Source organism: Nicotiana attenuata, chromosome 12 (genome assembly GCF_001879085.1).
Source record: "Nicotiana attenuata strain UT chromosome 12, NIATTr2, whole genome shotgun sequence".
In the NCBI taxonomy this organism is placed as follows: Eukaryota; Viridiplantae; Streptophyta; class Magnoliopsida; order Solanales; family Solanaceae; genus Nicotiana; species Nicotiana attenuata.
Window position 1 is genome coordinate 12,934,377 of NC_032000.1, and position 15,202 is coordinate 12,949,578.

At 36.3% G+C, this 15,202-nt stretch overlaps 1 protein-coding gene across 1 annotated transcript; it reads right to left on the reverse strand.

Annotated features, from left to right (window-relative positions):
• On the reverse strand, positions 9,626–14,634 carry LOC109235314 (tRNA (guanine(26)-N(2))-dimethyltransferase). The gene is made up of 6 exons (XM_019401371.1): positions 14,048–14,634; positions 13,051–13,251; positions 12,879–12,975; positions 12,389–12,589; positions 12,161–12,223; positions 9,626–10,132 (listed from the first exon to the last, which is right to left on the reverse strand). Exons 1-6 carry the CDS (start codon positions 14,608–14,610, stop codon positions 10,007–10,009), a joined length of 1,251 nt encoding a protein of 416 aa, XP_019256916.1. The 5' UTR covers positions 14,611–14,634; the 3' UTR covers positions 9,626–10,006.

Sequence of the window (15,202 nt, forward strand, 5' to 3'; positions counted from 1 at the left end):
AGTTACAAAGATAGGTAACGTCTCCCTAGTGTAGACACTGAGTTCTAAACGATGTCGCTTTTGTCCTCACGGCCGACTCGTACCCGCTACGTTGGTCGGCGTACACTCATTGGGCGTACCCACTGGCGTAGAGATACTGAGGGTCAAATTTGACCCTATACAGTTAGTCCCTCCGCTTGTTGGAGACGCGTTCGGTGGGCGTCTTCGACGGGCGGAAATACGAACCTCGGCTTAGGAGAATTTGACCTCGACCAGGGGCGGCAATATGAATGAAGTGAAATATATGACGTTGTTGAGCCGCTGACGCGTGGCTTCCTTTTTGGAATGATGTCATCGCCTGTATGCATCATCATTATATTTGCCCCCGAGGCGGTTCAGAGGATGAAGTGACGTTTTGGTTTCCGGCGCACGTTTTGAATCATGACTCTTCGATTCCTGTGCAACTTATCCTTATAAGTATGAGAGAGGTTTGGTCTGATTCCACTTTCAAGCCTCTGAAAAGTATTTTCTGATACACTCCTTTGCCTTTCTTTCCTGTAACCGTTATTTCGTGAGGGACTCTCCCACTTCTGTTGAAACCACACTTCCTATCGTCAGTGCTTCATTTCTCAAGTAGTGTAATCATGGCAAAACACGGACAGAATAATAAAAAGGCCAAAGATAATGCCCCGTCTAGGGTTCCGCCATCTTCCGGTGGTGAAGGGGAAAAGGCGGAGAAGGCCCTTGTTCCTCTCAGCGTAGACAATGTCCTTCCGAAGGAGACGCACGTTCGCAGGGATTTTCCAACTAAAATCCCTGATCTTCCCTGGGAGCACAGCGTTTTACTACAATCCCATTTAGATGATCTGCGAGAGACGCACCATATTCCGGATCACGTGGAAATGGTTCCGGCCGGGACGGATTATGCCAATGTGCATCGGCCTGGATATTGCACCTTCTATGAGTACCCGTTCTTGATCGGTTACGACCTTCCAGTCTACCCTCTGGTGGAGGAGCTTTGTCATTTTTACAATGTGTGTCCGGCCCAGCTCACTCCCTATACTTTGAAGGTGTGCCGTATCATGACCACTTATGCGGCTAGGGCCGGGTGCAGCATCTCGGTCCACTACCTCTTACAGTTGTTCAGCGCTGGTTACCTGAGGGGTACCATGTTGCAGCTGAAAGGTCATGGCGCAAAGGGCTTGGTCGTTAAAGCCGATGATAAGCCCAACCACCGCTTTTAGCGTAAATATTTCTACATCAGGACTGAGCACCTGGTGTCGAATCCCGAGGGGTTCCCGGAAAGATGGAATCCAGAACGTAAGTATTTCTACTTGTAGATTTTAGTGCTGCTTGCGCCTTCGACCATACGGCCATAGTGACCTTTGTTTTTCTTTCCTCTTTTTTGTTCGCTGCGAGGGTCTTCTCCATCCAAGCTTGTTGATGACNTTAAATCGTGGTGGAAGAATAATCCCTATGCGGAGGAGTGCCGTACCTGGGCTGCATTTCTTCGNTCGCTGTATTCCATGTATTTTATTGTATTCTCTGTCTTTTTTTCATTGTATTTCAATGTATCCCGTTGTATTCTATGTATTTCATCGTATTCACTGTCTCGCTATATGCCACGAATGTATTCATAAGTTCTTTTTAATTAATATAATTTATGTATTCAGATGTATTATATAATTTCTCTGAAGATTGCTATGTTTTTGGGGTATTTTTTGGTTGAGAATCTTTTTTATAACTGAAAATACAAATTTTGTGTGTTATAATTGAGTTTGTTGAGTTATATTATGAGTCTATTATGTCAATTGATTCACTTTCCGTTTTAAAAACAGTGTAATCCCCTATTTCACACCGTGAATACAGTCGAATACAATAATCTGTCCAACTGTAATCCCATGTTTCACTCCATGAATACACTCGAATACACTCGAATACAACAATTGATTAGCTGGACTTCCCTGATTCACGCCTATTTTTGCTACTGTATTCATGAATACAATAGTTTAAATACATCAAATACATCTTATAACCACATAAAAGGTATCTATAATCCGTAATATAGCAAATGGTATCTATAGATGGCTAATTACTACTAAAAGATAGTGCTTTATGAAAATTTCTCCAATACACCTCAATTACAAACTGGCGGCTAATATGAATCATCCAAATTCATTTCGCTTCACTTGGATCTATTTCATTTTGTAAGTTATTTCCTACGTGTATATGTGGCACAATAAGTTTAAGGCTCATAATTAATATTAATTAATGAGCAATTCTCATCCGTCCTACCGGTTACTTGATGGACGTACCAGATTAAGCGAGAACCTCTATAAATTGGTCCTCTCCTCCCCCATTAGGATTGCCGTATTTTTTTCCTCTCTTCCATCACTAAAGTCGGCGGTAACGAAAGCTAGGGCAAGGGGCGAGAAACCAATTCCAACTAACGCTTCCGCTTCACGATGATGGTTTACGATTCAGGTATGTTTTCTGTAACGATTTTTGTGTAAGATTATCATGTTCAAGATCCTGGTGTAAATTAAGTTTATGCTTACATGTAGTATCAGAGCCAGGTTGTTTGAACCGATAATCTTCGTTTACACGTATAGTATGAATAAAACTATTGTGGCTTTACTTGAGAAAAGTTCTTCATCAAAGTTGTAGTCAGTTTGTTTACTTTCAGTTTGTCATACAAAGTCCTTACAATATAAGAATCAATGTTCTTTATCTTGAGTATCGACTTAGCACGTATTCCTTGAACAATCTGTTGTGAAATCAAATAATTATACCAAAGGATATTAAGGCCTTCAACGGAAAGGTTTAAACGTTTTGAATCTGTAGGTTTTCTGGTATGTTTCAATTAGGAGGGTCTCCTACCTAATAAATTATTTACTTAGAAGTTTAAAGCTACTAACTTCAGAATAATACTTTCAAGGATTGTGCTAAAGATTTGGTGCTTGAGTTAGCAAATATAAAGAAGTCAACCTTGATAAATGTGAATCTGTTAAGTACATATTTTATTATGTAAATCATGTATGGCAAATATAATATGAAAATTTTATTCTGTATCTTATCGGTCTCAACCATTACGTTTTCGATTCAGGCCATAATGTTTGTTTCTACTTTTGAATTTTGGATAATTAAAGTGATAAGATATCAATGAATAATATATGTGATTAATGTTTATATAGTTTATTAGTCACCAAAGTGATCAAACTAGAAGGTTTTAAACTAACATTCACATGCATAAAATTTTCTGATATTTATTTTATGTGTGCACTTATATTTATATAGTTTGTTAGTCGCCAAAGTGGCCAAACTAGTATGTTTATCAAAAGTATGCATACATAAAATTATAGTTTATCCATGAAATTAATGAAATGCCTATAATTAAAAATTAGTGGATAAATTAATTTTCACTATTGCTGGAACTTAATGATTTACCCAAAGGTGAATCAATTATTCTATGAATAGTGAATAAGATGAGTAATATTAATGTTCTTAGTCAAATATATATTGTCTGTCCAAAGATGGCATATATATTTGGTTAAAAATACTTAATTACCTATTAAAGACTAAATAAAATTTAAATTATGATAGTATGTCGTAGTATTAACCCAAAGAAGAATTGCGATATGCTTTAACTGTTTTGTTGAATCCATATTGATTTGTGAACATGTATTATCTATTTTGCAGCTATTCCTTTTCATTCGCATGCTTCGTCTGTTACTGTGTTCAACAGATTGAACTTCTCTGGATGGCGTGAACAAGTCCAGTTCCACTTAGCTGTGATGGATCTTGACTTGGCTCTGCTGAATGATAAGCCCGCTGCCATTACTGATTCGAGCAGTGCGGATGAGAAGTCTTTCCATAAAGCATAGGAACGCTCTAACAGGCTAAGCCTTATGTTTATGCGACTGAATATTGCCAACAACATTAAGAGTACTATTTCACAAACAGAAAGTGCCAGGGAATACCTGAAGTTTGTGGAAGAACGTTTTCATTCTGCAGATAAGTCTTTCGTTGGTACACTAATGGCTGTACTCACGACCATGGAGTTTGATGGGTTGCGTAGTATGTAAACCTATATCATCGAGATGACTAACATTGCAGTAAGACTTCAGACCTTGGGGATGAAAGTGGATGATTCCTTCTAGGTTCAGTTTATTCTGAACTCGTTACCTCCTGAGTATGGACCTTTTCAAATTAACTATAACACTATTAAGGATAAGTGAAATGTTAGTGAATTGTCCAGTATGCCTACTCAGGAGGAGTCAAGACTTAAGAAACAAGGGAGTCATTCAATTAACCTTATGGGTCAAGGAGCTGGTAAATGACTTAAAGTGAAGCACAACAAGTTCAAGAAGAAGAAAGCACCTGCTAAAGTTCCACAAGATGCTAAGAAGGAACATAAGGCAGATACGTGTCGTTTCTGTAACAAGGAAGGACACTATCAGAAAGATTGCCTGAAACGTAAAGCTTGGTTCAAAAAGAAAGGTACAATTAGTGCTTTTGTTTGTTTTGAATCAAATTTAATAGAAGTTCCTAATAATACTTGATGGCTTGATTCTGGTGCAACTGCTCATGTATCTATTACGTTGTAGGGATTCCTTATGATCCAAACTACAAATCCAAATAAGGATTTCTTGTTCATGGGAAATCGTATGGAAGCTCCAATTGAAGGCATAGGGACTTATCGTTTGATCATGGAGACTGGACGTCACCTTGATCTATTACAGACTCTTTATGTACCTTCAGTTTCTAGGAATTTGATTTCTCTTTCAAGACTTGATGTTTCTGGATTTGATTTAAAGTTTGAAAATGGATGTTTTAATTTATATAAGAATGCTATTTGTTATGGTTCTGATTTTCTTAGTGATGGTTTATATAAATTGAAACTCGATATTGGTTTTTCTGAATCCCTTCTTACTGTTCAACATAATGTTGGAATTAAACGTATTTCACTAGATGAAAATTCTGCTTATTTGTAGCATAGACGTTTGGGTCATATATCCAAAGAAAGGTTAGAAAGATTAGTAAAAAATGAGATTCTTCCGAATCTAAATTTTACTGATCTTACTAAATGTTTGGATTGCATTAAGGGAAAGCAAACCAAGCATAGTAAGAAAGGTGCCACAAGAAGCACCCAACTTCTTGAAATTATACACATCGATATTGTGGACCCTTTGATGTTCCATCTTTTGGTGGAGAGAAATATTTATCGATAATTTTTCACGTTATGCATACATCTATTTGCTGAAAGAAAAATCTCAAGCAACAGATGCTCTCAAGGTGTTTGTTAATGAGGTTGAAAGGCAATTAGATAAAAAGGTGAAAATCATTAGGTCAGATAGAGGTGGTCAATATTATGGAAAATATAATGAATTAGGGCAATGTCCAGGTCCATTTGCAAAGTTCCTCGAGGAACGTGGCATATGTGCACAGTATACTATGCCAGGAACACCTCAACAAAATGGTGTTGCAGAAAGGCATAATCGAACACTTATGGATATGGTTAGGAGCATGATGAGTAATTCCTCATTACCCAAATCATTGTGGATATATGTTCTTCAAACCGCTGTATATTTATTAAACAGGGTTCCTAGTAAGGCAGTTCCAAAGATCCCTTTTGAACTGTGGACAGCAAGGAAACCTAGTTTAAGGCACCTGCATGTTTGGGGTTGCCTAGCGGAAGCTAGAGTTTATAATCCACAAGAAAAGAAAATTAGATTCTCGAACAGTACGTGGTTACTTTATTGGTTACCTAGAGAAATCTAAAGGGTATGTGTTTTACTGTCCAAACCATAGTTCGAGAATTGTTGAAATCGGTAATGCAAGATTCATTGAGAATGGTGAAGTTAGTGGGAGTGCTGAAAAGCAAAGTGTGGAAATAAAAGAGGTGAGGGTCAATATTCTATTACCCATGAATGTGCCTACTTCCACACAAATACCAAATATTGTTCCAATTGTTGAAGAACACTTTGACAACACCGAGCAACCTTTGGATGAAACACTTCATGAAGGAACTAACTCACAAATATCTGACACAAATGAACCACAAGAAATGCCACTAAGAAAATCTCAAAGAGTTAGAAACTCGGCTATTTTGGATGATTACGTGGTTTATTTGCAAGAGTCAGATTTTGACATTGGTCTTAATAAGGATCCGGTTTCATTTTCACAAGCCATAAAAAGTAATAAGTCTGATAAATGGATTGATGCCATGAAGAAAGAGTTAAATCCATGGAATACAATAAATTCTGGGATCTTGTTGAATTGCCGGGAAGTTCTAAAAGAATCGGGTGTAGATGGGTCTTTAAGACCAAACACGATTCAAATGGCAATATTGAACGATACAAAGCCAGACTTGTTGCCAAGGGTTATACTCAGAAAGGAGGCAATGATTATAAAGAGACCTTTTCACCGATCTCAAAGAAAGACTCGTTAAGAATTATTATGGCTTTAGTGGCTCATTATGATTTAGAGTTACACCAAATGGATGTGAAAACTGCCTTTCTTAATGGAGACCTCGAGAAAGAAGTTTATATGGACAAACCAGAGGGTTTCGAAACTAAAGGAAAAGGTCAAATGGTGTGTAAACTTACATATATGGACTTAAACAAGCCTCACGACAATGGTATATGAAGTTTAATGATACCATAACATCTTTTGGATTTGTGGAAAATACAGTTGATCGGTGTATATACCAAAAGATCAGTGGGATAAAATTTATATTTTTAGTCCTATATGTTGATGACATTCTACTTGCTGCTAATGATTTAGGCATATTGCGTGAGACTAAAGACTTTCTCTCTAAGAATTTTAAAATGAAAGATATGGGTGAGGCATCCTATGTGATAGGAATAGAAATATTCCGTGACAGATCACATGGATTATTGGGATTGTCTCAGAAAGGCTATATCAAAAGAGTTCTAGAGAGATTTAACATGAATAATTGTTCAGCAGGAATTGTTCCGATTCAAAAAGGGGACAAATTTAGTTTCATCCAATGCCCTAAGAATGATGTAGAACGAAAAGAAATAGAATCAATTCCTTACTCTTCAATTGTTGGTAGTCTGATGTATGCTCAGACCTGCACAAGACCGGATATTAGTTTTGCGGTCGGAATGCTAGGAAAATATCATAATAACCCAAGAATTGATCGCTGGAAAGCTGCAAAGAAAGTTTTGAGGTACCTGAAAGGAACAAACGATTACATGCTCATGTATAGAAGATCCAAGCATTTGGAAGTTGCTGGATACTCGGACTCAGATTTCGCTGGATGTATTGACACTAGAAAGTCTACGTTTGGTAATTTATTCCAATTGCTGAAGGAGCAATATCGTGAAAGAGTGCCAAACAGTTTGTCATTGCTACATCCACGATGGAAGCAGAATTTGTGGCATGTTTTGAAGCCACAATTCATGCATTATGGCTGCGAAACTTTATTTCAGGATTTGGGGTTGTCGACACCATTACCAAGCTACTGAAAATTTACTGCGATAATTCTGCAGCAGTATTCTTCTCCAAGAACGATAAGTACTCCAAAGGCGCCAAACATATGAAATTAAAGTACTTTACCGTCAAGGAGGAAGTTCAGAAACAAAGAGTGTCACTTGAGCATATTAGAACTGATCTCATGATTGCAGATCCGTTAACGAAAGGTTTACAGCCAAAGATATTTAAAGAACATGTATATAGAATGGGTCTTGGCTGTATTTATGACTGATGTATTATGATATTTTGACACTCTGAGCTTATTTATGTGTTTCTGATATACATTAATGATTTCCTATTTTTCATAATGATGTGCACATTATTGTTTTAAGATATTACAGGATAAGTCTCAATGAGACATTATTGTGGACCATAATATTTATAGCTTATAGACCTGGTACGATGAGTTGCTAATGTTGTAGTATATGGAAGGGAGTATGTAGACAAGTTATATATAACCGCCATAACTCACATTTAGTAGTTATTATATTATGGTATTTATGATGGACGTTATAGAAGGGATTTGTTAATGCGCAACTAATGTTTATATTATTAAATACTAGTATCCATACTCGCGCGTTGCACGGAGAATAATAAATATACTTCTTCTTAAGAAAATATATCTTGGAAAAGATGGTAGATACAAAAAGCATGAAAATGCTATTATTTTTTGGAACATGTTAATGTAAAAGAGTTACGGGGAAACAATTACTCCCATTGCACAACCTTAATATCCACAATGTACGCACTCTATTACAACAATTTCAATTCTAGTAATACTCATCCTAATGTTTGTTGTGCAAAGTTATGGCCTTACGTTTATTTAATGATTTAAAAGCTACGGCCAAAGGCAAAATGTTTCATCATTCATACACACAGCAAAATTCTAATTATTCTTATTTAAAAAAGTATTGGTACAGTAAAATTTTGGTTATTTGTAACTCATTGATATGGAGAGACTCATTCTTTGTGTTCTAGCACCGGCGATTATAATTCCTTTGTTTTGCACAGAGCTTCGAGATCATTTATTTTCAAATACTATTTTATTTAGCCCAAAGAAAAATAAGTTAGAATGTTGGGAACTAAATGGTTATGCCATATTTTCCGGTTTGAAAAAACAGGGCACTCGATATGATTTGAACCTGAACCACCGACACAAATATGAATTTGGTATAATTGTCTATTACTCGACTCGTCTCGTCTAACTTACTTTACCCACGCGTGTAGTTGCACTTTTAATTGAATTGTAAATATTATTAAAGTTAAAAAATCCACCATCAAGGTTGATTTATAATGTTGTTCAAGTTAGAACTCAATAATTATGCTATATTTTTCCCTTTGAAAATATGGCACTATGATGAGATTTCATCGACATAAAATTTTAAGGATTAAGTCTCCGTTGACATAACAATATTAATGTGGTATAATTGCCTATTACTTGACTTGTCTATATTACTTTAGAACCTGGGAGTGTAGTTTTCTCTTTATTGAATTGTAAATGTTGTTAAAGTAATAAAATCCACCATCAGGGTTGATTTATAATATTGTCAAAGTTACAAAATCCACGTAGGGCCACTATATATTCCGATATCTTATGTGCAGATCAGAAATAATAGATGCTAACTAAACAATCAAATTTCTGGCAATTGAGAGAGACTATTTTCTTTATCTTTCGAACTAGCCATCTTCATGGATTTCATATTTACCTATTGTTAGAAGGTTTATTGACAACTTATAATCAATAATGTGTATATCTCATATTGGTTAACGTATTAAAAAATTCGACGAATATCAGGCATCAGGTATTCGACCAATATCAGGTATCCTACGTGAATATGTGACCCAATAAGTTTAAGGCCCATAATTAATATTTAATTAATGAGCAAATCTCATCCGTCCGATCGGTTACTTGATGGACGTACCGAATTAAGCGAGAACCTCTATAAATTAGTCCTCTCCCCACCCATTAGGGTTACCGTATATTTTTCCCTCTCTTCCATCACTAAAGTCGGCGGTAACGAAAGCTAGGGCAAAGGGCGAGAAACCAATTCCAACTAACACTTCCGCATTACGACGATGGCTTACAATTTAGGTATGTTTTCTGTAATGATTTTTGTGTAAGATTATCATGTTCAAGATCCTGGTGTAAATTAAGTTTATGCTTACACATTTCAGTACTCAAAAATTTGTGTTACAACATGCAAGAGAAACAAAAGTTATTTCAGCTGGCAACTAGAAGTGTTGCCACATATTCTCTATACACCAACCCTCTGCCCCCAGCGGCAAAAGCATAAGCATCCTATAAACTAAGATTTAGCAAAGCTCTGCCTAGTTAAACCAAAACTGTGGTTGGATTAGCAACCTCCAAGCTTTCTGTATTGCTCTTCATAGGAAGCAAATGCTTGCAAGTTTTTGTGATAGCAACTACTGCGTTTTGTGTGGTTCTTCATTTTGAAAAACTAATTTAAAGCCTTCACAACAGTATTGACAATTCTCTTCACACATTGTACAGCAGCATCCATGAACTTTAATGACATGAACTCATTCCGGCAGGCTGTTGGAGTTGCTTCACAATTCTAACACATTCAACCATTGGGCAGTCTGTTTTAATCGCACTTGAGGCAATATGTGATCTGCTAACAGCATAGCCTTCCTGTAATCAAGCCCTCCAAAACAATGATGTTAATCTTATGTCTAACTAACAGTTGCAACAAGTAAATCTAGGAGGTAGTGCGCAAGGAAGTTATCCTTATTCACTGAGGCAGTAGCAGAATGACATGTAATTGCTCCATCAGGAATGTTTGAGTATATAGAATATGTATTCAAACTCCCACCAAATGAACAGATAAGAAAACAAGAGTAGACAGGTGTTTATTCACAAAGACTTAGGAGCACAACAGGATATTCGCATAAAGTCACCCGAGGGATGAGCAGAACAGGATATCGGCATAAAATCAGCCTAGGGAAGGAATCCATGCAACACCATTTATTTTAGGGAAAAATCACCTTTGCCCCAAAGTCCGAATAAAGGCGTCCTGCACAACTCATGTTTATATGGCAGTTGACCCCTAGAAATTTGCATTAAGACCATCGTCCATCATTCCTATTTTACTCAATTAAAGATCAATTTCTTTTTTTCTATAAGTAAAAATTTGGATCCGAAATTAATGGGGGGATAATTAAAGATCGATTTCTATTAAAACATTGAGTTTAAATATAAAAGTCCACCGAGATTCTATATAACATTGACTTTTCTTATGTTGATGATATTTGATTTTGACATTTCCGTATGTATAAGTGGTTTACAGCATTATATTAAAAATATTATTAGCATATTGACAACGAATAAACTGCGATAAGTTCATATGTATAAGATGGTTTACTATCTTAAAAAAGAATACAAATAGCACATATTTGTTTCACTATTTTAAAATGGGCAACAAAATTACCCCAAACTGTAGTTCAGTTTATTTTAAAGAGAAACTTTTAAAAACAAATCTTTCTTGTACTTCAGATGCTTCATTACCATGACTTAAATGTCATCTGCACATTAGAAATTTCAAAATTAACATAGCTACAATTTAATGTTTTCTTTTTTATTTATTTGTATTAATTGAAAAGGTTCATAAATTAATTGAAAGGGTTTGCAAATTCTCAAAGTAACATGCACAAGCATTACATATTCTTTGTGGTAGATACTCAAGTAAGCATATGACAATTTAAGTTTGTTACCTGCCTAGATTAAAATAATCAAACCCCAATAGTAAATTGTCCCCGAGTTCTAATCATGCTTCATAAGATATTATTACTGAAGATTGCATATAAATACAGAAAATATTTTTGTCTAGTTTTATATTTTACATGAATTTTGATATTTAGACCCAACTTAGTTGATGGAAATGAAATTTACTTGGTGAATGTATCAAACTATTATTCCAGATAATGACATGTGAAGCTAGGAAAGTCAACTTGGGAACAGTTTGAAGTTTAAAGCAGCCTCAGAATGAGCAGAATGATTTTCGCCCATCAAATTTAAAGAAAATGCTTGCTTATGAAAGTATGTTACAAAGTTTACAGAGTCATAAAACTTAGCTGGTGTTTGAGTTAGGAAACAAGATGCTTTTTTGTATAACTTTGAGAGAATTGGTTTTGGATTTGTTTCCCGGAAAACATATCAGTAAAGCGCCGCTAATCATTTTAAGAGGCTTTCATATATGTAAAAGTTACTAGTATAAATTAATATTGACTTACTACTTTATTTGCTACTAGAGCTGTTTATCAAGTACGTTGCTTTTCTGCCAGTGGGCAAGCTGCTAGGTGCGGACACTGTTTTGTTCAATTTGTTTTGGAGTGGGAAAACAGTTCTGGTCTAGAAATCAATCATGTAAGGAATCTTTTAGGTTAGAAGGCCATAGCTAGTCCTCTGGTCAAATATTTCGGTACCTACATAACTGACTCTTTTTTTCTCATTTCTTTTTAGATTTTCAATGGCTAACACCTATTACAATTTACAAGCTCAAGCGTGTCAGACTACCTTTCTATAAACCTTCAGTATCAACAGAGGAGCTAACTGTTGTGGAATAATGAAGCCGTTATTTTTAGAGCTCAATATGGAAAAGTAAATTTCGATCCAAGAAAAAGAAAACTAAACCCTCCATGAAAACCTAGAGTGATGACATACCTCATGCAGGCTGTTCATTATCGCACTCAGGGGAGGCAAATTAAGTTTACCACGACTTGCTATCTGCAAGTGATAAAACAAATAAATTTTGAAGTTCAGAATACGCTAAAAAAAATCAATAACTAAAGTGATACGTAAATTGCAACCCGATGATGATTCCAAACATTTAAGCATATTATCCCAATCAATCAAGAAATAATATATGAAGAAAAATTGTTTTGCAAAAACCTCGTCTGCATTGAGGTATCCCACTGGCAATTTGGGGTCACTCTCGTCAATCATCAGTTTCAATAGTTTTTCTAGATTTTTTCCTTCGGCATCACCAAGCCATCCCCACCGCTCAGCCAAACTCATCATTTCTGTTAGATGGCGAGCATTGTGAAGAGGCCCAGTCCAGAGGGGTCCTGAAACCATAAGTGAACGTGAAACCTGAAAAGAAGTGTAATGGTTAGACATGAGCCTGATGATCATCCTTTGTGACCATATGCAGAAACAAACTCCATTTCATTCATATGGTTATTATACATTTAATGACATGACTGGAGTAAAGCCTTTTGCATGATTTTATGACTATTTCAACCAGGAATTGGCAATGGAAGTTAGTAGATTGCGCATGTCGATGTCAATTGTCAAATAAATTGGAAAATGGTAACTACAGGCTAAATAGTTCTAGTTGTAAATATTCCAAAATTGATATACTATGAAGCAGAAACCATACATTTGTACTACAAGGGCAGCTGATCTCACCAAGTTCATTCCAGGAAAATGCTTGAGAATTTCCACATTGGTTGCAATAGCTGATAAAACTATAATACCTATCATGAGAAGAAAGGGCATTATCACCAAGTACTAATGAAATACACCTGAAAAAGTTCACAACCAAGCTTAACCTGCTAGAAGGAGACTTTCCACGCTTGACTTGTAGCAACACTCTAAACACAGGCCCGTGATATGAGTAGTAAGAGAAAAGTGGAACAACATGATAACCAAGCACTGAAGCCTCTCTAACAGCCCCGCCTATAAGCATCCGGAGACCTATCTCATTACAGTATGGCAAAGGTTGAACATATGCTCCATAGGCAGCTAAAGACCTACAAAGAAAGAAAGAGCTTTATGATGATCCTAGCACTAAAACAAGATCAGTAAAAAAAAAAAAAAAAAAAATCTATAGCATAATAGTCCTCTAGTAACTACATTTTGAGCCTAGAAACTCTTTTCTTTCTTTTTTTCTTCTTAATTTGATAAGATGAGCCTAAGTAATTTTATCAAACACAAAGTATAGTTCTATCAATAATACCTTCCCCAAAATCTTTTCTCATACCAAAAGTAGCATAACTGTGTTTAGTTTCCAAACATTTGCGCAAACATTTACAATATAGCTCTATCTAATGCATCATCCGAGTAATTAAACCTGGGGGGTATGAAGATTTATCAACAAATCATAGGCGCGAACATCTCCTTCTAAACCTATCACTTCAGGGGCGGATTTAGGGGGCGGAAGGGTGTTCACCCGAACCCCCTTCGCCGAAACATTACACTGCATATATAAGGTAAAATCTATTTTTTACCTCTATATATTATATTTTGAATCCCCTTAACACAGCCCAAAAGCATAGCTTAGTGGTCAAGGGGGTTCAAAACCTTTGTAAGGTCATCGGTTCTATCCCCCGCTAGCTACAATCTTTCTAACTTTTTTCTTTTCTTGAACCCCTTGGCGGTTAACCTGCCTCCGCCGCTGCCTATCATAAGAATTTGACACAAAATTTTCAAGAATATTATTCTACATTAATTCGGAGTTTTAAGAAAGGAAACAATAAGTTTAAGGGAGAAGATGTGTAATTAGCAAACAGTTAGAGGGGCACAAAAAGCAGTAAGCAGAAACTAAACTGTTGAGGCCTATGACCACCAGAAGAAAGCCCATCAGTGGAGGTAATGTACAACAAGCCACCCAATTTCACAGCATCCAAAGCAACTCGCAAGTAACTGGAACCGCTCCCAAAAGAATCCACATCAATAAGGTCAAAATAGTCCTTTCGCACGTAACACTCAGCCAGTAACCTAGTCGCAGGCAAATGATTAACTTCCCATCTAGAACTACTTGAAACAGAGGATAGATTTCCCAAAATAACCTCCCTGTAATCGACATTTGCATCGTTTGCCACTACGAAATCGGCCTCGGCTTCTGCTAAGTACCGAAGGGAACGAATTCCACAGCCGCACATGGCGTCGAGGACACGGAGGCTGCCGGCGGTTTTACGGTAGAGTGCGGCGGAGAGCACACCGAGGTCGCGGGCGGTGGCGCTCTCGCTGCGGAAGAAGGTGTCGCCGACATCAAATTGGTGGCCCCGTTCCGTTTGGTAGTGTGATTTACAGTGTGGTTGAAGGTTCCGTTTTGGGTTAAGGGAGGTGTAGGTAGAAAAGGATAGCGGTTTGAGAGAAAGAGATGACATGGCGGGAAGTGGCCGATGCGATTTTGTCCATGAACATGTTATAAGAATCTATCCTACTTTTATATTACTAGTTTCTACATTCGTACAATTATTAGTCAATTATTTATGATAGAATTTAAAATTAATATTTTGAGATACTAAACGAAAGCATAGTCTTTCATGCAAATGATGTGTGAAAGATATATTACCATGTGAACGAATTTTTTCTCCATAATACTAAGTTGGGGTAGAAATTAGAGTCTTACACCAATGCACACTGGTGTGGAGGTACATCGAAGTAAGATTTTCGGAGTACTTACCGCATAAAAGGTATAAAAGAACCAAAATCCTAGGAATGAAAATTAGTTTTTCAAATTAGCACCAAAACACATTCCCTAACAAAATGTGTCAATTGTCAAGCAGATATGAAACTTTTTAAAAAGCAATTGACTGAAAAATAATTATACGTTCCTAAAATTCCCAAAAGAAATCATAGAATCCTAGAGTTATTTACATTAGAATTCTATTATTAGTTGGCTTACTTTTTTATTTATGTACGTCTGAAACTTTGGAAATATTTATTAACCTTTTCTTTAATTTACCTAGATTATAG